Source organism: Athene noctua, chromosome 12, assembly GCF_965140245.1.
Source record: "Athene noctua chromosome 12, bAthNoc1.hap1.1, whole genome shotgun sequence".
Lineage (NCBI taxonomy): Eukaryota > Metazoa > Chordata > Aves > Strigiformes > Strigidae > Athene > Athene noctua.
Genome location: NC_134048.1, coordinates 16,649,427 through 16,674,524, shown reverse-complemented (window position 1 = coordinate 16,674,524; position 25,098 = coordinate 16,649,427). Strand labels below are relative to the sequence as shown.

Genomic DNA, 25,098 nt, shown 5'->3' with positions numbered 1-25,098 from the left:
GGGGGCAGGTGAGGATCCTGCGGGCAGGCAGCAAGGATAAGCTGGTGGTTTCATTCAGGCTTGTGTTGCACTGAAATGCAGCTGCCTGTGAACCAATAGGACTTTGGTGATGCAGGGTGCAGAGCACAGGGTAGGAACATGGATTACTGAGGAGTGTGTGTCTGTGCAACTCAGCTCTAGCCTTCTTCAGCTGTCCTTGCAGGTTTTTATAGCTCCTGGATCTGTTGCAGTTCTTACAGCCTTGCACAGACCATTTCTGTCACAGAAACACACAACATCCTCAAAGTCTTGTTTTCTCAGTCTATCTGTTAATTTCCTCACAGAGGAATCACACTGGGGCTCTCTGCAGCAAAAGGCACAGCAGCTACAGAATAAGAAGCATTTCTAATTCTACTAGAAACTTCACAGAAGCTGGGTGCTAGGGGTTTTTTTTTCATCTTCATCTTTTCTGTACCAGCCTCTCAAGACACAGCAGGGACAAAAGGAATGAAATTCCGTAGAAGGAGTGTGTCCTGGTGTTTATAATGCATTTATCAACTTGCTGCTTATCTCTCTCACCATAACGACATGTAATTAAGTATCTTGAACTTTAGAAGTTGCCTGTGAAAAATATTCCTCTAACTGAGAGTAACCAACCTCCATTAAGTTATACGCAGTCAGCAAATGACTGTAATTATTAGGGCCAGTAGACAGAGCTGAAACTCCAGAGGACTTTAGTGTCAGAGCTAATAATTATGCAGCAGCCTTGGCCAAATATTTCTCTTCCGAGCTAAGTATTTAATATTGTCACTGTAGAATATTAATGGAATTGCCTGCTATGTGTGAAGCTGTTGACTAAGCTCATTGTACAGTGAACTGCGGTGGCTCAAATTAGCCACAGTGAATGGAGAGATCAAAAACACCACAGAGCCTGGAGCACCAGCAGACCTTAAATACTGCTACCTCCGGGGCATTAACATAAATTTGGGGACAAAATGAAGGGCAAGACAGTGTCGTACTTCAGGAATTCAGAACGTCATTTGTTTTGCACACTGGAGAATACTTTTTCTTTAAGGATTGATTAGATATCTCTGGGAAGCACACATGAATGTATTTCTTAAACCTAGTGAAATAGATTGGCTGGTTCAGAAAACACCTCCTTTGGTTTCACTTGGCCAAAATAATTACATCCATGCTATAAATAAGGAATAAAAGAAAGTTGCTTTAGAGTGTTAGCACAGAGTGGAATCTTCCCATATGGGGAAAGAAACTTCGGGGCCTAATCTAGACATTCACCACGCATCGGTGTAGTCATCTTCAACTAGCAGTGTGTTCCAGTGACTCTGAGGGGTTTTTTAAAGGTAGTGTTTTCACCAGGCAGGGGTTTCTACTTAATTGTAAGGCTGCAAAAGCAATGAGTGCATGTCAGCAATGAAACTGTGTGACAGAAATGATAACCACAGGAAAAAGTAGCAGTTTCTTCTGGTTTCTGGCACTTGAATAGACATGGATTCCCTGGAGTGCTCTGCATAACACATGACCTGTACTACAGAGATGGGCTCCCTTTTACAGCAGTGTTACAGAACCGACACCCAAGTTTTATATGGCAGTCTGGTTTAACTGTTGCGGTTACTATCGCTGTAATAACATATCAATTTAAAGTGTGCTGTGTGCTGTTCTCTGGGTGCTTGGATTTTTTTTCTGTTCTTTTCTCTAAAGAATGCAAAATTGAACTGTTTAGCCATTGGGCTTGATAGCACTTGTGCTAAATCAAGGCTTGCTGCATGGCTCTAAGTGGGTAGTTACAGGATTTGAGACTAAGGCAAGGAGGGGAGGGTGTTTGGGAGAGAGTCAAAGCTGGGTTAAGCTTTTTCATTACTTGAAAGTCTCTTGTTTTTCTTCTTCACTTTTCTCTATATAAGCGTGAATTTGTATCTCTGCTGTTCCACAGGTATGGATGTGTGGAGGTCGCATGGAGGACATCCCTTGCTCTAGAGTTGGTCATATCTACAGGAAATATGTTCCATACAAGGTTCCAACGGGAGTCAGCCTGGCAAGAGTAAGTGGCAATGGTGTTCCCCACCACAGACTGCAGTCTGACCATTCTGTTGTCTCTTCTCACCCCACAATGGGAGGCAAATGTAGGCTTTGTAGTCCATAAATTATACTCGTATAGTGGTCAAATGGAGCAGTTGTGCAGCAGTGGGTGTGTAGTACAGAGGGAAGAAAGCCTAGGGGAGCTGTGAGCAACTGTGCCCACAGCTGCCCCGCTCCAGACATCAGCCATTGCCAGGCGTAGGGAAGGGACTTTGCAACCAGGTGCTGGCTATGGAATCACCAATAAAAACAAGATAGGGCTTTATTTGTGTAATACTTCAGTCACTTAATATATGTGCTCTCCAACAGCAGCAGGCTTCAGCATGGTGATTGTGTTTTGGTGATTGAAAGACCTCTCAACTTCAAGCATCACAGACCACCGAATGAGCAAGCTGTAGTTTTCCACAGTGGAATGTTCTGTGCCGTCTTATTTCTTTAATCTAGTGTAGCCCAGAGAAGAAAGAGCTTTTGCCTCTCGCACTAGGTATCTCCAGTTAATTTCCAAATTGAGAAAGGATTGCATTGCCCTCTGGTGGGAGAAAAAAATCATAGGAGCAGGAAGGCTGCAAAACTAAAATCACAAGGTACCCTGCTGTTCTGCAGTCTTATGGCTTGCACAGTGTTAAAATGTTTCCCAGTTTAATAGTGTCACCCTATAGATTTGGATTTATTACTCAGCCCAGCAATGACCTGTCAGAGCGATAGAGTGCTCTCCTGTCTGTGCCATCTCTTCAGGAAGGAGCTATATTTCTTCTGATTCAGTATTTGGCTCTTGCATACTCCCACAGTGCTGGAAGGAGATGGCACACAGGTATAGGAAAGGCTGTTTCTTGGCATCTATGATCATACAGTCACCTTGAGATGAACACCTGCTCTTGTTGTGTGTAGGCTGCGTTTGGGGCAGGGTCAGCACACTGCTCATTCTTAATGTCCTAATCTTTTTGGTAGTAAATGACCACTGTTGGACTGACCACCTTCGCGAGAGGTGGGCAGTGCTGCTGGGTCACTGAAGTCACGCCTGCACATGGCATGTTACTGTGTGGCACCAAGACTGTACCCGGTGTTGCCAGAGAATGGTCCAAAGTCCAACAGTCCCTTGAGTGTGTTGTGACAAGCAGTAGGGCGGGTATCTCGAGTGGGTGGTATTCTTTGCTGTCTTGGAATTGCACAGTGGATTAGGCTTTACAGTGATACATGAAATATACTGCTGCTGGGAGGTAAAACCTTTGCTTCTCTTCTGAAGTCTCATCACCCTAAAGTGCAGTGTTCCTGCAGTATCTGAGAGTTTCTCTTAAACAGCTTTTTACCCAAGAAAATGGGAAAATAGCAGTAAGAAAAAATATTGTGAACTGAAGCTTTCCAGAAGGGAGTGCTGCAAATCCCATTCCTAGATGGATATAAAAGATGCAGTAAGAAGGATTTAAGAAAGCAGCTTTTTGTCAGGGACCTTTGAATGTCCAGTGGTATTTACCAGCATCATTTTCTGACTAGTTTCTTTACAGAAAAAAAGGGAAAAAAACCCATCTTTTGATTAATGTTGTTTTTCTTAGCCACAAGGAACTAGATATAATGGCCAAGCGCCAGGAATCTGTTTTGACCTCAACCAAAAATACCTTTCTAAAAGTCCCTTGGAACTAGAGAATAATAAAAATAATCTTCATCCTGAAACTGGAGAGAGAGGGTGGATGTGAATGAAAATCCTTTCTGAGCAAAAACATGAGAGCTGTTCTGAATGCTAATGTCAGTAGTTTGTGCAGAGTGTTCTCAGGTGTTTTTCCCTCTCATTTTCACACATGTCTGTTACCCACACAGAACTTGAAGCGGGTGGCTGAGGTGTGGATGGATGAATATGCAGAGTACATATACCAGCGTAGACCAGAGTACCGGCATCTTTCTGCAGGGGACGTTGCAGCTCAGAAGGAACTTCGCAACAATCTCAACTGCAAAAGCTTCAAGTGGTTCATGAACGAGGTTGCGTGGGACTTGCCAAAGTTTTACCCACCAGTGGAGCCTCCAGCAGCTGCTTGGGGAGAGGCAAGTTTGTGCTCTGAAATCTGCAGTGGGCAAACAGGCTGCGGTTTGGTGTTTTAAAGTTGCCTTACCCGTGTGCTCCAGTACCAGCTTGCTGTGAGTGAGGCAGCCAGCGAGTGTTTAAAGATCCTGCTTGATATGTTTCAAAGAGCAGAACTCCTCTACCATTATACTGGCCTGATCAAAGAAGGCAGTTAGGCAGCCGTTTCTATCAGTGCACAGCTACAAAGAGAATAGAGACTTGGCTTGTTCTGCATGTTGCGTATTTAGTAGAAGGCAGAACATGCCAACAGGGAGGACTAGAGAGAGCCGGCAGCTGAGCAGCAGTAGAAATCCTGTATATCCAAAGGGCTACCCAGTCGTCTTGAGCTAGTCTGTTTTGTAGCTTCCCCATCTGAAAAACAGGAAAACCGTCCCTTTTTTATAAGTTGTCTGTGTTCTGGGAAAAGAATCGCCCCAGGAGTGAAGTGGTGGATTGTTACACACAGCACCACAGCGGGCTCTGCAGTCCTGCAGCTAATGGGTTTTGTGGTGTCCCGGAGGTTATTGTACAGCTGGCGATGGGTCCCATTTTGAGTTCTTGTGCTTTCTTCTAGCTGTTATCTTTCAGCTCAGATACACAGTAAAGTATCTTAAAACTGTCTTCATACAAATACTGCCACTATTTGAGGCAATTTAAGCATTCTTTCCTGTCACTTGGTAAGAGTAGGAGATTTGGTGACTAATGTACTATTTCAGATACGCAATGTAGGAACTGGACTGTGTGTGGATACTAAACATGGAGCACTGGGATCCCCACTGAGACTGGAAAACTGTGTGAAGGACAGAGGAGAGGCAGCGTGGAACAACGTGCAGGTAACAGTCCCTCTGATTAAATCATCGGCCTCTAAATAAATTTGGGGAGGGAGAAGTTCTAAGAACAGATGTTTGAGAAGGAAGGCCATTGCAGAACTCCTGTCAGGTGAACAGAGGGTGCTGTGCACCCCAAGACTCATGCACTAATTATACATGGTGGGCTTGTAGTGGGATGTGACTTGTGTTTGTGGCAGGGTCTGGAGCCTGGCAGACTTCGTGCAGAGCTTTTACATCTGCTTTGAAGTTCTCAGAATGAACAAAAGAAAACACAAGAAAACAATATGCCAGAATAATAAACCAGTAACAAGGCAGCTGTAATATGTAACAAAGTGAATATTAACTTCAAAGGTTGTACTGAAAGAAGTGATAGAGGAGCATCATGCATATTAATGAACCTGCAGGAGCATTCAATAACTGCTTACTATCACCCTTCTGACAGGAGGCAAATGCATTATAAACACCCAACCATTGCTGGAGAGAGATGAAACCGGCCAGGCTATAGATTCACCCTCTCAACATATAAGGTGCCAGAAACGACAGCTTTATTGTAACAGAAGGGAGGGAAATATTAGTTTGTCTAAACTGCAGCAGCTGAGCTGAGAAAAGATCAAGAAAACAATGCCTCTATTATAGAGCCATGCATAACTCTTCAGGGGAATGGCTTCAGTAGTAGGAGACAGAACATTGTTGCATATCGGTTTTGATGCATGAAAACTAGAAACAAAACCAATTTACTCATGCACGGTCCGAACCTAAGCTTCTGTTGTGTGAGGAGGGTCGTGAACAGTTAGCATTGGAGAATGTGTTTTGAACTTCTGTGTAGCATTGAGCCTAAATGTGGTAATCTCTCTCCCAAGAGAGGTTTAAACCAGAGACAGAAACAAAGTAGCTTCTTTGTGCAAAAGTTTTTGGCCACACTGCTTGAAATAGTAGCACCCTGCTCATTACTCGTCTTTCTTATTGCCCTGTGAGAGCTCCCTGAGGAGAGGACCATTCCTCCACCTGGCTCCAAAGGGAGCCCTCAGAACAGCCCTTCCCCTCAGGGACTGAGAGGTGTGTTGGCTGGTAGCTCTGCAGAACCATGTTGGCTTCTGCTGGTCAGAGGACACTTTCACCCTTACCAGAGATGCTGTGCTTGTCAAAGCAGAAAGCAAAAGCTTGACAGCAATGCCTGACTTAAAAGTAGTTTGTCTTTTGCGGGATTTAGTCCTACGGTGCTTAAAACATGTCATAAGCCAAGCCATGATCATCAGACTGAAGATGTGGTTTGACCACGCTACTGTCTCAAGCCACAGCCAAAAGCAAGTGCCAACGGGGCAGGGCAAGGAGCAGAGCATGTATGTGGTGGTACTTCCACTGACTCCTCACCCATGGTCCAGGTCCAGTCCCTGCGGTTCAGGGATTTCCAACCCACATGTGCTGCCATCCGGCAGCTTGCTTCAAGGCCACAGCCTTGCCAGGCAGGGGTTGTGTCTAGTTACTACAGCTAAAACCCCTTCTCTTCTGTAGTATCCCTCCGTTCATTTCACCCAAAAGTGCTGAGAGATCACTGCAGGGTCAGTAGAACAACATGCCAGGAAGCACTGCCCTAGTGTTTGCTCTTCTGACACTCCTATGGAGTGGGGTGGGGACCTGTGGGCTCCTGGTCTTGTCCCAGAAGGCTGGGACAGGCTTTTCTCAAGGTGACCGCAGGCTGCCTGTGCAGCCTCAGGTGTTTACTGCCAGCCTTAACTCGGAGCTCCTGTAGCTCTTTGCCTTTTTTGCTAGCTGTGAAGTGCTGTAATTGGTCAGCTGCTCACTTAATCCATGATGTATGTCTGCATTGCAGAGACATTCAAGGCTGCTATTAGTACCCAAGCTAACTAGCATGGCTGTTTGCAGCAGCACAGTCTCATTTAGCATGCTGTGTGGCAGTCTGTGGGGTAGCTGTTCCAGACTCCCCTAGTCAGCAGTCCCTGTCCCCAGAGGTGGAAGTAGTTTTTCTCCAGAAGATATTGTCCTTTCCCTGATGCCATCCCCACCCCATGAGCAAAGAAGGGAACACTGTTCTGCTGGTGAAAGCACCGTGCCCAGCACCACCCATCCTGAGGGTCTTGTTTGCCCTGGCAGGTGTTCACGTTCAGTTGGAGAGAAGACATCCGTCCCGGGGATCCACAACATACCAAGAAGTTTTGTTTTGATGCCATTTCCCACAGCAGCCCTGTGACCCTCTATGACTGTCATGGAATGAAGGGGAACCAGCTCTGGAGATACCGAAAAGTGAGTCTGTGTGTGTGCATGTTCTCAGTTAAGGTGTCAAATTGCCTGTAGAGACTTAAGTCTCCTCAAAATGTCACCACTCCAGGTTTTATTCCTTCTCTTCATGTAGCTGTGATAAGAGAATCTGCAGACAGTCTGTTGCCATTGTGCTGTTAATTACTCTTGATTAGGAAGAGGTGACTCCCCTGTTCCAGTGGTTAGGAATGGTGAGAACTCTTCTCCAGGGCTTGCTAAACCCAAGGACACTCTCCTTGCAGTCCACAGCTGGCACTGAGGTTGTGGGACACCCTTGCAAAACGTGTTTGCAAAGAGGTGTGCTGTGTGTGTTGGTTTGCTCTGAATACTAGATCATGCCAAAGTAGATAAAGATTTAGTCATCCTCCTACTAAGGAATGTTTTTTGTGGCCAACAGGTAAGTAAATTCTTGAGTAAATGCCCTGTCCTGGTCCTTGCAATCTGCATGCACCGGGTGTACCGCAGAGTGACTGCAGCAGGACGTGAGCCCGTGGGCTGGAGAACCTGGCTTCAGACGAGGCTTTTGAGCTTCCCGGTGCAGCTGTGAGGGCTGGGCTGGACACTGTTGCAAAGGGTGGGGATGGACCCTGACACTTGACAGCCAGTTAAGTGTGGAACAACTCCTTCCCATACATCCAAGTGACAAAACAGCTTGCCTTGGTTTTTAAGGCTTCTCTCTGTTGGTTTTAAAACAGCTTTGTTTCTCCGCTTAGCAACCTCACATCAAATTTCTCTTCTCCAGGACAAGACCCTCTACCATCCGGTAAGCAGCAGCTGTATGGACTGCAGTGAGAGTGACCGAAAGATCTTTATGAATAGCTGCAATCCTTCATCTCCAACACAGCAGTGGATATTTGAACATACAAACTCAACCGTCTTGGAAAAATTTAACAGAAATCTTGATCTTTAAAAGACTGAGAAAAAATATATATATATTTTACAACTATAGTTTTTACTGGGGAGGGTTACAAAAAATTTTTTTAAGAATACTTTTTTTTAAACAGTTAATGAAGGTAAAAGGGAGAATCTCAGGAGAAGGTTAACTAGCAGGCCAGTCTTTATTGCGAAGATGCTGCATCCTTCTCTTCTGGGGACGGTGGAATTTTAAAGGCTTTGCCAGAGCCACTTCTGTGCTGAGACTGAAGAGAAACTCTGTTTTTAGAGGAGTCTGAATGTGATTCAAACTGCTTTTTTTTTTTTTTTTTTTGCTTTGTTTTATTTCCCACCTGGGTCTGGTGTTAAATAATTTTGTTATCTGGGACCCTCCAGGACTTTCTGTAGCTGCTCTACTGCCCACTGAAGCATTCCCACATAGGTGCTTTATCTTCCAAAGTCCATATAAGTAAAATCTTGAACACAAGATTTAATCCTTCAATCAAAAAAAAAAGCTATCAAAATGTAAAATGAAATTAATTTTTTTTTGCCCTAAACCAAAATATATTTCAAACAGGTTGAGTATTATTACTTTCCAAATCATAGCTCTGATAAAGGAATGAGCTCTAGTGGAAGTGCAGCCAAGTGTTGGGAATATCACTGTAGTTATTAGCCATGAGGAATCTGGGTTTCTGGTCCATTCACTTTGCAGTCAGTTTGTCACTCACTGTTGAATCTTCAAGGTGGAAGATTAGCAGACGGTTTTTAAGTAAGCACAGTTCTTACAGGTGAAGATGTTGCTAAGAGTTTTGGATATCAGGTTCCAAATTTGCCTCTTATTCAGAATCTTTTAGCACGAACACCTCTAGGGTTTCTCAGAGTTAAATCTACTACATGAAGGCAACTTCCATTTTTCCTGTAGAGGTCTAAGGCTAACTTAATTCACAGTTGGTGTGAGCAGGTTAATTCAGGATAATTAAATCAGGGCTGAGATTAGCCATTGGTCTTTATCCGTTCGTTCAGCAGTCTGTAGTTTGTTGCAGTCATGAGTCCTGTGGTCAGTAGTGTTCTAGGCTTGTGGAAATGTGCTGTTAATCTCTCCTCTTTTCCAAACACCCACAGCACTGTAGTTTACTCCAACTGGAAATCTGTTTGCTTAAGCAGAGATGTGGGGTTAGTGGGCCCATTTCACTGGTAGCCTGTCCCTTGTGCAATCAGTTAGCAGTCCAAGGTATTAATTACCCTTCTGTGTTTGGACACTGAACTGGAATTGTCTCATCCCAGGAGCTGGAAAAAAGTACTGACACTAAAGGATGAATGGAGGACCATTGGTTTCAAGTCTGTCTGAAGCAAGTGTTTAAAAAAGAAAAAATCCCACACTGATTTAAAATGAAGTTGTTGCAAAACCAGATTTACTAGTTCAGTTGACTTAGCCTTATACTGAAGGCAGCAGCAGCACTTTCTAGTAAAAGCTGTGAATGACAATGCAGTTAACTTTTTGCAAAGATGCTGTGTAAATCAATAAAACTAGCCCTTTCCTGGTAATTGCCCAGCTCCGCAGTTTGTCCAATTGCCCATGCAGGAGTGTTGCAAGAGTAGGCAGTGTGCAGCCAGCTCTGGGAGTGAAAGGCTGAAACACTCGGGGAAGGATAAGGGGCGCCCTTTTGGCACTCCTGATAAGCATGGTTTGTGGACTTCCCCTCCTTGGAGGGGCAGGGAAGCTGCTCTGGGGTGTCTTTCTCATGTGAAGGCAAGGAGATTTTTGCATAGAGTCACGAAACAAGCAGGCTGGCTCCTTCTGCAGAGCTCCAGAAGTAAGAATCCCTTTCTGATGTTGCCAACTGTAGGGTCATTGTCCATGTTTCAGATGTCTTTGAGGCGAGGTAGAGCTGTGTCTGTCAACTGGGAGCAAACTAGGACACAACTATTTGCTTCTCAGGCTCTCAAGTCTGGTGAGTTGACTGTGAGGCTCAAAATAATTTCCACCTCTCTCATCCTCACAGCTGAGGCCGTGTCTGACCTCTTCTGCCAACTCACCTTGTGCGTGCAGTCAGTCACAAAGCAAGGGACCACGGGCACTGCATTACACTGGGACCAGGCTTGCCAAATGTGTTGGTGTCTAACCTTCTGGCAGTGAAGAAAGAAGAAAGCTCTAGGCTTTCCCTGTGACAGTTTTGCAGCAGTATTGCTATGGAAGTGAGACCAGCGTCAGAGAGTTGACATCTTATGTTCTCAGTAACTACAATATGTCTGTCACTAGGATCCCTTTTCATTTCTGTGGGAGACAGAGCCACCTTCCAGTGCTTTGTGTCTGACTGTTGCTTTCCTTAAGTTATTAATGCTCTCATTAGTCTAGTAGTGCTGACTGTGGATCACTAGATGGCCTGACTAGATGTCTTTATGAATGTTTTAATACCTGTGGAACAAGAAGCTGTTTGTCTATGAACAGTGCTAGGTTTTTTTATCATTGGAACACAATCAGCAAATTATATAAATGGACTGTAGGTCATTCTGCTTGCAGCTTGCAACTTTGTGTGTCTTAGAAGCTAATCCTCTCATTAGAAAACTGTTTCTAAAATGCATGGCTTGCTTTGTACTTGGACTCACCTTGTGAAGAGAGTCCTGGCTGCTTGGCTTGCTGGACGCTTGCTTCAGAGAGAACTGCAGTAACGAACAGGTCTTTTACCACTTAGTGATCTTAATTTGGAGAGAAAGGACAGCTCTTAGCAGTTTGCACCAAAAGATTAGATAATAGCTGAGGCAATTCCTGTTTGACAGCCGACCACCAGTACATGGAAACTGGAGCTTTAGTGTGAGTGGTCCTACTGGGTCCTTCTTGGTATGGTTGATCTGATCTGTTTTCTGAAGGTTTGGGATCCGAGTGTGATAAGCACCTCACAGATTCTGTGCACTTCTGACTGGCTCACTGGGCAATTGAGCTATTAATTTATTTACGTCAATTATACTTTTCAATACCCTAGAGGCTTTGCTGACTAATGAGAAGACTTAATGTAGCCAACCATACACTGATTGAGAAAGAGAAGCTGTATTTCATCATCTACATCTTTAATTGAGCCTTTGCTGGGCAATCTGGTTAATTATTCCAATTACTTTTGGTTATTTGTAAGCAAAATTGCTAAAGCATGAATACATAAGCAATTCTTCACATCTGCATACAAGTCAAGACAGGAGACTAAATATCAGTAATGCAAAATAAATGTTTTCCTATTTTTTCCCCAAAAGTATTCAAACACCCCTCTCTCCATGGCTGCATAAATTCTGCTGCTTTTAAGTATCAGAATCCCAGATAACAGGGGGATCCCTGGATGTGTGTTATGTTGCATAATAATACTTTGATTTGCTCTTGAAGCTGTTGATTTATACTGGTGCTAATCTCTAAGGCCTACAGAGTAATAGGTTTGGGGCTCTTATGTGTGCAAGGTGTCTTTTTTTCATGCCTGAGAAATTAACTTTCTCTTCCACACCATAATAGAAGAACATGTGAGCCTTACCGAAAGGGGAATACAGCATCATTAAAATAAAGATGTGCCTTTTTAAATGTAAATGTACAGCAAATGCTGAAACTTGAACATTTCCTAGTGCCTTGCTGGACAAGAGAGAAGAGGGGAAGGGGCTGGGAGATAAGGATGTAAGAGAAAGCTTGACTCGTGTAGTGTTTATGTGTGTCTTTTTAAATGTCTGACTTTAAGTGCAAAATTTGTGTGAATGAAGGTAGTTCAGAAGCTCCTGGGTTTCCTCTGTTAAATCCCTGTCGTTAATGACTCGGGTGGGGCAGGGGTTGTCACTCCTGATAGGAAGACTTGGAAAGGATGGCAGCTTCCTCTTGGTACTCTGTAACAACTAAAGCTAGCCCAGAGGATGTCTTCCTTCACCTCATGGTGAAGGCTCATGCATTCCACCAGCATGCAAGATCCTGCATTTTATTTTCTAAGTATCCAAATCAGAAATCACAAATAGTCCCAAAGGCATATAAAATCTGTAGCAGGAGTGTCTTTCAGAAAGTTGATGCCTTCCATCACTGGGAAAGTTTTAAAGTGTTTGTTCAAATCTAATACAGAAGTAGCAAGAAAGCAATTTGTCAGCTTGACTTTCTTCATGGTTTGTTTTACAGTAGTCTGTGCACAGGGCTTCACTTTTCTTTACTGGAGAGTTCCAGTCAGCAACTTTTCCTCTTCCCTGCCGCACTGAGACATCAATGTACTGAAAGTCAAACAGGCACCACAGCAACTGATATTGCAAAATTGCTACTGTAGGATGGTTATAGTAGCTATGCTGGCTTACCTCACCGGGGGGAGAGGAGAGAGATCTCCTGAAAGTCATACTGGGCAATCACGTAACTGTGGGGTAAAAAGGGAAGAAGCTTTTATTTTAAATTGTCTTTCAAGATAGGGACACTTCAATGGTTTTGACTGGAGAGAACAGACTGCCTCTAGCAGTCAGCCTATCACACTTTCAGGCAAAAGAGCCCTGGTAAAGTGATGTCTGAAACAGTCTGGCTGTGCTAGTGCAAGGGGTTGAGGAGTACCTTGCATCCCACACCCACTCCCAACCGCTGCGGTTCATGTTCCTACTCGCCTACTGTATTTAACCACTCGCAGCAAAGGAGCCTGGTGGTGCCTAAGTCCGTCCTTCTCTGACAAGCAGCAATCTAGGTTTCCATTTTAACAATCTTTTAGCATGAAAAGCTTCTTAAATAGTTAGCAAACTTGCCAAAGTCATGAGTTGCTTTAAATCCATGTCAGAGGCTGTGGGGGTGGGATGTAAGAGTTTTTCACAGGATATATAGCAAAAGGGGAGCTGGACTGGGAGTCAGGAGCACTGGGTCCTGCTCCCAGTGTACCACGGGCCTATTGATCTTAAGGAGAGTGTGGGCTGCAATTTCCCAACCTGTGTAAGATTTAGCTTTAAGTGCTTTATTTGCTGACCTAATGACTGTTGAGTCCATATTTTAAAACTCACCTGGTTCGAGTGGAGAGGAGAGATGCAATGGGTGGAGAATGGGAAAGCTGAGATCTGAAATTTCCATCAGCATTCAACACACAGTTGTCAATTCATTTCATGTTCCTCATTAACCTGTCAGACTGATTTATTCACATTATAAATTTAAAGTGTAACTGAAATAAACTCACCTCCTGCTCTGATTTCTCCTTTGTAGTGTCACGCTTTAACTTGGAGATCTGTGTATGAAACTAGGCAATGATAGATTATGGAAATCCTAATAAAAATCCTGTCTGGTTTTTGACTCTGCCTCTGCTAGCTGAGTATGCTCATTTATTCACTGCATTTGAGCTTTCTTGATGCTTCTGTATGACCCAAAAGGCTTCAACGATTCCAGCAGATGTGAGGGATTTGGGAGTTTTATGTAGTCACTGGATCTATATGGTCTTAAATCCACTAGTTCAACTCTAGGAAAAAAGTCCTAATCCCAATTAGTGAGCAAGCAAATGTGAACTTCAACCGCAAAACAAGATAAAAACTGATCAAGTAATAGACTAAAATGTTAGCCTTTATGATAACTATAACAAATAGCTTTAGCCTCTAGGGTGGAGAAGGGAATTGGTTTCAAAATGCATTCTCCAGGATCTTGGTGATAAGGTCTGAGTTTGTTCCTTGTACTGCATGCATTTTATCTGTAAAACTGGATGGTGCCTCTTGAATCAGTGTATATTTATTTTGTGCATATTAGGACCAACAACCTAATATCTGGGGGTGGTAAAGGACTTGTAGCACTTTAATGTAGTAGCTTTCATAGATTGGGAATCATTCATAGAATGCCTAGTGTTTTTAAAGTTGAATGGACTTCCTTTTATAATATATTTAAAATAAATTTTTAATGTGTTTTCTGAAAACTGTGTACGCAGAAATGACTGTCCCTGCTCCAGCAACTGACTTCCCTTCTCTCTCCTTATGAGAATAAGCTCAGGTACCCTGCTCTGGTGTTTCCCCAGCACAGGCTTCCCACCACGTCACACGCTGCTCTCCTCCAGCCCCTTGGGAAACATCCTTCTCAGCTGCCCTTTGCATCAGGTATAAATTGCAAGGTTTGCTGCGTTCATACACAAGTAGCCAACGAGCTCACGCCTGAGCACTGTGCTGGGCTACACAGCTGCCTGTGGGCATCTCTGTGTCTGCCTGTCATAACTGCTCCCAGCCAAACTGATGGGAACAACCCCATTGTGCCCCAAAACTCCAGCCTGTCAGGAGGACCCTGCAGCACCTCAGCTTAGTCAAAGTTAACAAAGAGCAGAAGCCAGGAGGGGAGGAGACACATGAGGAGAAATGTCAGGAGATGTGGACAAAGCTGTAGGAGAGGTGAGGGAGACATGTTTGTGTAAGGAGGCTCTGTCACCAAGGGTGCAGTCTGGAGGGGCTGTGGATGATGTGCCAAGGTAGGACACCCCTGAGGGGTCGTGTCCATGGACAGTCTGTGTTGGTAGGGCACACTGGGAAGGACAGAGGAGTGAAAAAGTGAAAAACCCAGGAGCGAAGACAAAGAGTTACAGATCTGACCCTGAGCTGCTGCTTCACCCGTCACCTCACTGAATGGGGAGAAGCAGCAAAGGGGATGCAGCATTAGGAGCTGTGAGGACAGGTGTTTGGGTGAAATTTAGCCAAAGGAAGGAGGAGGAAAGGTGTTTACTTCAGTGTGTTTTCTTTTTTTCTCAATACCCAAATCGGCGATTAGAAGTTTGGGTTCATTGGTAATGAAGTGAATAAAAATTCAGCAGGTTGATACTGTTGCAGATGACTTAGTGCTTGGAGCATCATCTACTGCAGCGACTGCCTCACTGTCAAACTACCGCTGGTTTTCCGCAGCGAGGAACTTCTGAGTGCAGCTGGCTGCTACTCCGTGGGTGAGTAGTGCAGAAGAGGGGCTGGGGTGGGACTCGCGGGCACTCCCGTCCCCCTGGCCAGAGGCTGCTGTGCTGTCATGCCTGAACAGTGACCCTCTGCAGCCCTCCTCGGCAGGGGCCTTGCTCTCCTCTCAGTCTGGCAGCTGCGGCCCTGGAGCCAGCCACCATGCCTGGGACACTTCCCCCCTCAGCTGGCCGTCAGCCACGTGTCAAAGCATCATAAAAAGCTGTTCTCAGAGGCAGTTTGTGTGTTTACTGCTGAGGTACACGGCCACGAGAATAAAATGTTAAAATCACCAAGCCTATCAGTACATCTTGTCTGAACTACCTTCCCTTGCAGTTTGGGGGAACTCAGCAATGAGCTTAGGGCAGGATGAAGCTGTCATTCTCCTTTCAAGTCTGCCTTGAGAGCAACCATCCTGCACCTTGGTTTTCAGGGAAGGGTTTCTAACAGCTCGCTGCCCTTTTTGTGTTCCAGTCTCTGCAGGTAGAACAGTCTTTCAGCCCAAGACAAGGTAAGTTTATAGGCGTTGCTCATGGCCCTATCCCATGTTCCTGCTAGGACCCTCAGCACTTCCTACTGTCACGACTTCATTTCTTTTGTGGTTTTCCCAAAACTCCTTTTTACTTACTCCATGGGGTGAAAAACAGCAAAATAAACAAGAGGGGAGACGTGATAGCATGTGGGAAAATCTGCACGTGTGAAGGAAAGGAAAGGCTCAGCTCTTTCTTGGGGGACCAGCAGATCACTGCAAGGCATGCTCCTAAGGGAAGCCAGTGCTGCGATTCTTGGCCACGGGAACGTTTCCCAGGGAGAGTATGTGCCAAAAGCTGTGACAGTTTAAGCATTTTAGCAGGTTCAATATGTGCCACCCTAGAAAAATACTGAAGAGAGTGGGAGTCTGAGGGAAGGTGCTAGGGCAGAGTCTCCATTGGCCCCCAAGGTACAGCAAATGGAATCTTACTGGAGGTATAAACAAATAAAACGGGCTTCTTCCCAGGACCCTTTTGGCAGCACAAACCTTTTGGAGAGCAGCATTTCTGTCCCAAGAACCCCAAATGGCTCCATTAAAACAGTAAGTTCCAGATGACGGCTACCTTGCAGACTTTCTTTAGAAGGTAGTGCTGCTCGGGTTAAGATTTAAAGGCCTGTGCAGGTTCCCCTAATTTGATTAGAGGGCTGGCTTGGATGGGCAGGCTATTACAGCTTTAGAGACACTAAAGCTGCCTGGGTGCTGATGGGTTTATGAAACATTGTTTCTCACTTCATTGCAGCTCCCACAAAGAATTATTAGATCAGCTTAGTGATAGATACCTAATAAAGAATGTCTCTATGAGGCAGTTTATCTCACAGCAAGCTAGTTCCGGACTAGCAGACTGTGAAATCTTGAGGTTCCCATGAGGATAAATACACTGAAATAAACTGCAATTATACAAACACCTCCACGCACTTTTTTTTTTTGAGACTGAAAAAAGGTGTCATTGTGTTAGCCTGAGCTGGAGGTACTTAGCACTGAATTAGCAAACAGACAGTGACAAAAACAGGTTGGGTTTTTTTCCTCTTAGGAATTGCAAAACAACTTAAAATCTTTATATTTGCATGGGATGAGATGAAATACTATCTGATGGTACGTACCAACCCGTTCTGGTGCTGATGGTGCCTGTTTCTCCAGCCACTCCCAGCTTCCTGCAGAAGAGTCCAGGGGGCAACCTGCAGAATCTCCTCACAGGGACAGGAGGAAGTCCTGCCTGTGATGATTGTGTTCCCTTTTATTTACTCGCTTGCTGCTATTATCTGTCCCTACAGTCTGTGTTTTCAGCTTCCCGAATGTCGGGATAGTCCTGCAAGATTTCCTCAGCCTGCCATTTGATTTTTATTTGTAATGTGAAGATAAAACCTAGAAATGTTGCTATCAGGAGCTCTGAGATCACTGTCAGCCTTCTGGTGTTTTCCCTTTTCCAAAACCAAGGGAATATGTGTGGTTTTTGCCAGAAGGGTATTACTTCAGGCAGGCAGATCCCAGGCGATTTGGACAGGAGCTTTTTTAAGCCGTGGTGTCTTGGTTTTTTAAAATTTTTTTGCTAACTCTTTGTTGGTCTGCAGGTGAAGTCGTTTGTTTCCCCCACCTTGCCGCTGGAGTGGCCGGCTCCAGGGAGCGGTGTCCCGGAGGGCGCACTGTGGTTCTCCACCAGTCACACGAACAAACAGAAATTAGTAATTGCCTGAGGGCACCAGCAGTAAAAACGAAGGCAAGAGGCAGAACTGCCGAGGGAGAGTATTAAGTCTGCTCTCCAGATTTATTCTGAGACATGTTTGGTATTGCAAGGACTGACTGGAAAATACATATTTTAGCATTTCTCAGTCGTCTTGTGGGGAGCAGGCAGAACAGGCTGCAAGACGCCTGTGTCAGTGTTACTGTGGAGGGGGCTGATCTCATGACCAAGGGCTTTGAGCAGTCTCTTTCTTGCAAAGCTATTCCGTGTGTGTGTAATTCAGCACAGTTCATCCCGTGCTAACGCACATTGTTCCACGTGAGGGATTTCAGACTTTGAAGTAATTTTAGTCTATAGAACCTTTTTTCTGTTTGTGCAGAAAGTCTTTTCTTCAGGAAGATGAAATCCTTTTCCATTTACAGCTGCTCGTGCACCTTGGATAATAGCATATGCTGCCTGGTATTACAGAGGTCATAGTATTTCCAGAAGTAATATCTTTTCTTCACAGATCAGTAAGAATTTCTTTCTTCACCCCCCCACCCCCCACGTCTCCTCACCCCTGCCTTCTCACCTTATTTTTTTTTCCCCCTGAAGATGAAAGAAATGCAAATTTTCAAGTCAGCTTGCGTTGGGAAACACTCTTCCAGCTCTAATCTTTTCACTATCCCTGCCCTGTAATTAGGCGGGGGAATCTTTAATACTCTTTCAGCCAGGGACTCCTACCTACACGACGGCAGGAGCCTCAGGTGCTGAGGCAGGTGCGGGGTATGTCGATGAGTTTTGTCCACGGGCGAGAGCCGCAGGCTCTGCCGGCCCTTTGCGTGTCTTCGCGCTGTTATTAGAGCCACGCTGGTTCAGCTTCGGTCGGCTGGAGAAACCCGGGGCCGGAGCCCGCGGTCCCGAGGCTGAGGCGGGCGTTTGGCCCCGCGGGTCTCTGTGGAGCAGAGGAAGCGCCAGGGCCCGGCGGGGCCGGGGCCGGTCCTCCCTTCGGCAGCGCCCGGGGCCAAGGCAGGCGCCGAGGCTCCTCAGGCTCCGGCGGGGGGCGGGGGCACTGCGGTGTCCTGGCAACGGCGCGCGGCCCCCTCCCCGCGCCCGCGCGCCTCTCTCCCGGCGACCTTCCGGCTGCCGTGCGAACGCGGAGGCGGGCCGGGGCCGGGCGGCGGGGGCAGACAGGCGGCGCCTCTCTCCAATAGACGCGCAGAGCGGCGGCGACGCGCTCCGCCCCGCGAGCCGTCCGGACCAACCAGCGCCCTGTCTGCGGGCGAAGGGGCGGGACTTCCGCTGCCGGGGAGGCGGTTTTGTGTGTGTGTGAGTGTGTGTGTGAGTGGTGCGTGCGGGGTCCCGGCTCCCCCGCGGGCGGCGGCGCTTGGGGGGCCCGGCCCGGCCCGGCCTCCGCGGCCACCGCTGAGGGGCGGCGGCGGGCGGCCCACCCGGCGGCGCGGCCCCTTCCGCCGGCGCTCAGGGGGGTCCCCCCTTGAGGGGGCCCCTGCAAGAGTGGCGGGCCCCCGCGGGGGCGCCGGGTGGCGGGGTCCCCCCCCACCCGTCCCCCCTCTCCCCGAGTGCGCGCGGCGTCCCGGCGGCTGCTGTTTCCCCGGTTCTCGGCTCCCCGGGCGGGGTGAGGGGCGGGCAGGTGGGCGATGAATGGTTTCAGCACCGAGGAGGACAGCCGGGATGGGCCTCCCGCCGCCCCCTTTTACGGCCAGAGCTGCTGCCTCATCGACGACGGGGACCGCTGCGTGCGCCCCGCCGGCAACGCGTCCTTCAGCAAGAGGATCCAGAAGAGCATCTCGCAGAAGAAGCTGAAGCTGGACATCGACAAAAGTGTGAGTTGCGGCCTCCGCCGGTCCTGGCCGCCGCCGCCGAGCCCCCCCGGAGGGGCCGGCCGGGCGCGCCTCGCCGTCCCCAGCCCGCCACCGCACTGCGGTCCCTCCCGGGGAGGCCGCCCTCCGTGCGCCTCGGCCGGCGGAAAGTTGCTTTTCCGCCCGGCAAGTTGAGCTTTCCCATAGCCCTGGGGGGTTCGCTTCACCCCCACAAGCTGTGGGGAGAGGGGGTGCGAGGGTTGGCGGTGCGGACCCGGTTCCTCTGGACCGCGTTTTCCCGAATTCAGCGCTACTACGTTTGGGTAACGTGCCCGGGTGAAGATACGGCTTTTCCTCATGGCACTGGCTGTCTTGTGAGGCTTAATGAAGCAGCACTAAAACACTCCCGTGTTTGGGAGGAAAGCTCTCACGCGGTGGGGAGCAGGTGACGTTCAGGGGGAGCAAAGGAGCGAGCTTCGGGGGCAATGGTGCTGTTTTAATTTCAGTTTCGTATTGAGAACCGCGGATGCTGCGGGGCGAAACCAGCGCTACGGGTTTCAATTTCAGTTCGGCGCCACTGACGTTACTTTTGTAATTGTTAAGAATTTGTCTCCTAGTGAAGCAGATTATTAAAAACGAACTATTGGATTTAACTCGAAAGGCGGGGTGTTGCTGCCTCTTAACCAGGGCACTCGGACACTTGTTCGCTGGTCGGCACTGAATTGCCTGCTGACCGCTTAGTGACGTTAAGTGACAGCTGTCAGCTCAAGATAGAAACAGCTCGTTTGCCGAGTAGAGAAATAGGTAGAGCAGAGCAGCCCATCAAGATTGCAGAAGGCATTTCTCAGAAGTGATTCGGTTAACGGAATTCTGCTCTGCGTGCTTTTCTTACCTGATCTTTAAAGATTAAAACCATTAAAAACAAGGTGAAGTTTTGAGTCAGTCTCTTTGGCAGCTTCCCCGGTTGGTAAGGTCCCTTTTGCACAGCCAAAATACATCATGTCATGGGAAGAGACTGACTCAATTTGAAATATAATCTTATACCTAGAAAAACAAGTATTTTTTCTCATTGTGGTCCTCAGCAGATTAGTCTAGTGGTATAGTTGCTTCTTTCAGTTTAGAAACGATTCTTTGTTGACAGATGTAAGGCTTTAGAAATAAAAAGAGGAAATCAGACTAACAAACTCAAAATGAAGGGAAGGTATGAAGCAGGCTGCATAAAGTGATTTTCAATGTCAGTGCCTTTACCATCTGAAGATATTTTTGCCTTACAGGTACCAAATAATTTTAAATCATTTGTGCTCCTTTGTTGTATATATGCTAACTCTAGCGAGATGCTTGTTAAAAAGGGAGTTCCATGACAGGATAAGCTGTAGGAAAGAGACATTTTTGCTTTTGGTTTGCTTGTTTTAATTGAGGTAATTAGCCAACTTTTATTTTGTCTAGATTTTGAAACACTTGCATTAATAATCTTCTATACTATTCAAACTAGAAAGCTCACAAGAGGGAAACAAGATAATATTTTTCTCGTTAGTTACCTGGTAGTAATTTCTGAAGCAAATGCACTTCCTCCAAACAATTACTTTTTTTTTTTTTTTTCTGACGTTTGATTGCAACCATAAAAAAAGAAATATATTATCTGCAGATGTTCAGGAGCTCTTGAGTCCTTCATTTTCCTTGCCTGTAGTCTTTGTAATGTAAATTATATCTAACTAAAGAGTACAATATCAGGCCTGGGGTTTAAGATTAGAAATTCCTTAATGTCTTGAGGCAGTCAGTCATGCCAGTCATGAGGGATGCACTCTTACTACTGGTGCTTGAGTGACTGCTGTTGAATGCTGCTTTTACAGTACCTGTTTTGACTGCTTTTTCACCACTTCTGATTCTTAGGTGAGGCATCTGTATATTTGTGATTTTCACAAGAACTTCATTCAAAGTGTCCGAAACAAAAGAAAGAGGAAGACAAGCGACGATGGAGGTGACTCTCCTGAGCATGAAACGGATGTCCCAGAGGTTAGTTGGTGCCGAGTGGATGTCGGATGCTTTACCAGTTTTGAGCATGCTGAATTTTGACTTGAATGTTTTCATGTATTGGGAAATATTTAAATTTTAAATTGTACCTCCACCAGAACTGTTGTGGAGTTACTCTTATCTTTCAGGAAGACTTTTTTCTTATATGTAATGTCCTAATTTTTTTCTTCATCCCTGTATAGTTCTTTGCCTGTGTAAAGTTTTCTATAAAAAAAGGTATGATAAGGTAACTGCAGAGTTTCATGCACATACTGTTTCCAAACAGGGAGCTGTTAAAACAGTGATACTAATTCCTTTTCAAAGGTAAAAATAAGTTGTTTTCAGTGGTGACCGAGGCCCCGATATGGTTCTTCATTACCTAGGGTGCATTTTTTTGCAAATACACTAGAGAATCCAATAGGTCAGTCTATCTTTGGGTATGTGATATCCAGGGATATTAAGCTTCTCCAGACCTTTGCTAGATATAGCATTTTTGGCACTATTTAAAACTACCTTAAAATAATTCGTAACATCTTTTTATGTTTGGGAAATAGGCCTGTGGCCTTTTTTTTGTTACAGAACTCTAGAATAATCTCCTCTCTGTGCCATTGTGTGCTGTATTTGCTTTGGTGATGTTTCTGGTACTACTGACACTGCAAAAAGTCGTGCAGAGGTGATGTTCGTGGAGGAGCCGAGTTCTGGCCGTGTCAGCAGAGCCCTCTGCTGGAAGTGCCACCCGTGTTGGCATAAAGCATTTAATTTCGTTAAAAAAAAGCCACCAGGAATCGTTTTGCTAGCAAAGATGTGTCTTGACTGCAAAGCTGTGTCCACACATCTCTTGTGGGGAGGTGTTGAAAAAGTGGCAGTTTTTTGGTTTGTTTTTTTAAGGATACTAGTCGTTTTGTTGTAGCTGTTTGTGTTTGCTTTCTACAATGTTCTCCATCAAAACTTTCCTATAGAGCCTTTACGTTAGTTGCCAGGATGATTGGTGAACACCCAGCTGCATGTTAGAGCTGTAAAACATGCAGGGTATTTGGTGGTTAAAAACTGGGGGTTGCACGTCACCTAACTGTATAGGGAACTCTGCAGTGTGTCAGTTTTAATGTCATTTTCCTCTTGGTTTTCATCAGGTTCCTTTTGTCTTTGAAGCATGGCATTTCCCACATGATCTTCATCTTCCTTCCTGTAACCCCCCCTCCTTGCTTTTAAACTGTGCACTTCCCATTGAAGTATTTGAATTTCATTTCTTCTCTGTCTCTGTACTGTGTTTTATGTCACAAGCCATTTGTTCAGTGCCTGCTAAATTGATAGTTCATGTGTGAGCTTTTTAAACCTTGTGGGAACAAAAGGTTCCCCTTTGCTTGAAGGTTGCAGAGGTGTAATTGAGAGCAGAAATTGGCCAGCAATTCTGTTGACGGCATGTGAACCAGAACAAAATTTTACATTTCCCTGAGGCTATTTTGGTCCTTTAGCATTAACAAATACTGAATATACTTAGAATTGTCAGTGAGGCAAGCTGATGTGGTTCTGAATGCAGGCAAAGAGACATCCTGTTGAGGAAGAAATAGTTATTTTTAGATAACTCTACATTTTTGTCTAATAGAATCCAAAGGTTGTGCTCATCCCTTCTCTGCATCACTTCCAGGTTGACTTGTTCCAGCTCCAAGTGAACACCCTGCGACGTTACAAGAGACATTATAAGTTGCAGACTAGGCCTGGACTCAACAAGGCCCAGCTAGCAGAAGTAAGTGATGACGGAGGTAGTAGTCTCTCTGTTTTTTAAAAACTTTATCTCCTCTTTTCAAGTGCGTATTTTGTGGACCCTATTATCTGTAGTAACTCTCTCGGTACTATGTACTGTGTGCTCTGTGCAAGGTTTGGGAGGATGATGCCAACAGAAAGCTGCATGCTTTCTTTCACCTGAGACATCATGGATAACGTGGAAGCTGACTCTTGAAAGCATGTTTTAGTAACTTGCTTTTCTCTGCTTCCTTTCCCTCCTTATTCGTAGTCACAATCTGTTCCTTTAGGGAGCAGAAACAAAACCTAGTTTCCAGTGGCCTGGGTGTTAGCTGAAGACAGCTCGCTGACTGAAACTCAGACTTACACACTACTAGTAACCTTCAGTGCCCCTGTTAGTTTTTCTGTCCTCACAGGCACTTGAAGTGATTGGAATTGCTTATTATTAACAGCAGAATCACTGACCATGACTTCAGATTCCTTATTTCCCTCCCTTGTCCTGATGTCTTATGATTCTGTATTAAGTCATTAAAAGACTCCTTGGGGGCCTCTGCTGCTGCTTTCTTACCATATGGGGTACTTGTCAAGAAGGAACTCTCTGTATCTCTCTGTTGTTTGGGCTAGTTGTGCTTGGTGTGTATCTGCTCTGCTCGCTTTCCTGACTTGATCTGAAGGCGTTCGGTCAGAAAAGTCTTCTCTAAACTTGAAAAAACTGTAGCAGTTACTGAATGGTAATGAAGTTGATTTTGTAAGTGGAGGCTTTTACAGCTGTCTGCCCAAAACTGTCTGTTTTGCTTTTGCTTTAAAGAACAAAAACTGACAGACCAAAAAAGACAGCAATACACTGTCTTGCTCTCTTTCAAAGTCAACTGGAGAATGAAGATACAGAATATAGAGAATATGTAGTGAGTGCATGTAGGAGTGAGTTGAACGAAACAGGGTGGGTCTATGTCCTCATTAGCAGTTCCAATTTCTCCTGTTCTAACTAACCAGTTCATAGTCTCTCAGCTACCTCCTGCCATCAAGGACTACTTACTTAGACAATTTACCATGAATGTGCCCAGGAGGAAAAAAAAAAAAAACTACTATGCAAGCGGAAAATAAAGGGAGCCTAACTTAAAGTTGTCACACACTTCCCAGATTTCCTGTGAAGTCTGAGCAGCTTTGACCCTACGCTGGATCCTCGTCCAGCTCCCATGCTTGAATCACTGCTGCCTGAGGCTCTTAGACTCCTGCTGCTGCCCCACCGTAAGGAAAACTCAAACTTCCATAAATCTTCTTGGAGTGACTTATGCTCAACCTGCATCAAAATCCAGTTCTGGAGCTGTGTTGGGTACCAAAAAAGAGCTGCTTCCATATGAGAAGCAGATTTCATCCAGCTCCAACATGTTTTCTACGCTCATTTTCTGAGGAAAAAGCAGCTAATGGTTCAGGACTTATGCTAGTGTCAGAGAGGAGTAGCCCTAAGCAAATCCTAACCGTCCCATTGCAAATCTCCTGGTGTTCCTTTCAGTGAAAACTTACCCAGTGTGTTTTCCTATGGACTCTTAAAATTTTGCTGCATCTGTTTCACACAGCAAAGTGTTTCAGTATTTCTGACACTCTCCTTTAAAATACTGAGATGCAGGGAAAACTTGCTTTCCAAGTGATCTCAGCATGAAATGTCGCTTAGAAGACCGTGCTGCTTTGGCAGGAGGACATTCTGGCTTCCAAATTCCGCTTGTAGGTTGGCTACAAATACTGCTGACGTAGCAAGACTATGCTATGTTCCTATGCACATTCCAGCTGTAAAGAGAGACGTAAACAAGGACTGACAGTTTGAATTGGTGCATGTTTGACTAAAAGTATGTTACACTCACTGGCCATGAAATCATTTTTGGAAAGTGAAGAGAAACCATATTCTGATTATTGTACCTTTTAATTTCAGAATTTCTGTCTCTTTACATGTTGTCCTTCTAGACTGTCAGTCGTCACTTCAGGAATATTCCTGTGAATGAGAAAGAGACACTTGCGTATTTCATCTATATGGTGAAGAACAACAAGAGCAGGCTGGACCAGAAATCGGAAGGTAGCAAGCAACTAGAATGAAGATTAACAAGACTTGGAATAAGAGAGACCTTGAAGGAACAGATGGTATTGTGCATTTTAGGTATATAAAAACTATTGAAGTATATTGTAAATTTTTTTTAAAATGCAGTAAGTCTGGATGACAGAAAAAAATATAGACACTTTTACCGGGAGTATTTGAAAACATGTGCCCAGCATGTTTCTGAAGACTTCTTCCCCTCATTTCAAAGTCACATTGGAATAAAGAAATGAGGATAATGGGGAAGCCAAGTAAACCTGTAGGA

At 45.4% G+C, this 25,098-nt stretch overlaps 2 protein-coding genes across 6 annotated transcripts in view; both read left to right on the top strand.

Annotated features, from left to right (window-relative positions):
• GALNT10 (polypeptide N-acetylgalactosaminyltransferase 10) overlaps positions 1–8,429 on the top strand; it is an 85,506-nt gene extending 77,077 nt beyond the window's left edge. Inside the window, exons 10-14 of one of the 3 annotated variants that reach the window (XM_074915788.1) lie at positions 1,931–2,038; positions 3,889–4,110; positions 4,846–4,962; positions 7,072–7,221; positions 7,979–8,429. In XM_074915788.1, the coding sequence (XP_074771889.1) occupies positions 1,931–2,038; positions 3,889–4,110; positions 4,846–4,962; positions 7,072–7,221; positions 7,979–8,146 (765 nt within the window). In that variant the 3' untranslated portion in view covers positions 8,147–8,429. The remainder of the gene's footprint in view (positions 1–1,930; positions 2,039–3,888; positions 4,111–4,845; positions 4,963–7,071; positions 7,222–7,978) is intronic. The other 2 variants (XM_074915787.1, XM_074915786.1) reach the window with 2 other exon arrangements.
• A 10,150-nt stretch (positions 8,430–18,579) lies between these two features.
• SAP30L (SAP30 like) lies at positions 18,580–24,837 on the top strand. 3 transcript variants are annotated; one of them, XM_074916069.1, is made up of 4 exons: positions 18,580–19,021; positions 20,888–21,010; positions 22,653–22,751; positions 24,707–24,837. In XM_074916069.1, the coding sequence occupies exons 1-4, from the start codon at positions 18,836–18,838 to the stop codon at positions 24,833–24,835; spliced, it is 537 nt and encodes a 178-aa protein (XP_074772170.1). In that variant the 5' UTR covers positions 18,580–18,835; the 3' UTR covers positions 24,836–24,837. The 3 variants fall into 3 exon arrangements, with proteins under 3 accessions (XP_074772170.1, XP_074772172.1, XP_074772171.1); XM_074916071.1 differs by lacking the exon at positions 20,888–21,010 and having other exon boundaries at positions 22,668–22,751; XM_074916070.1 differs by lacking the exon at positions 20,888–21,010.
• Positions 24,838–25,098: the final 261 nt, after the last annotated feature.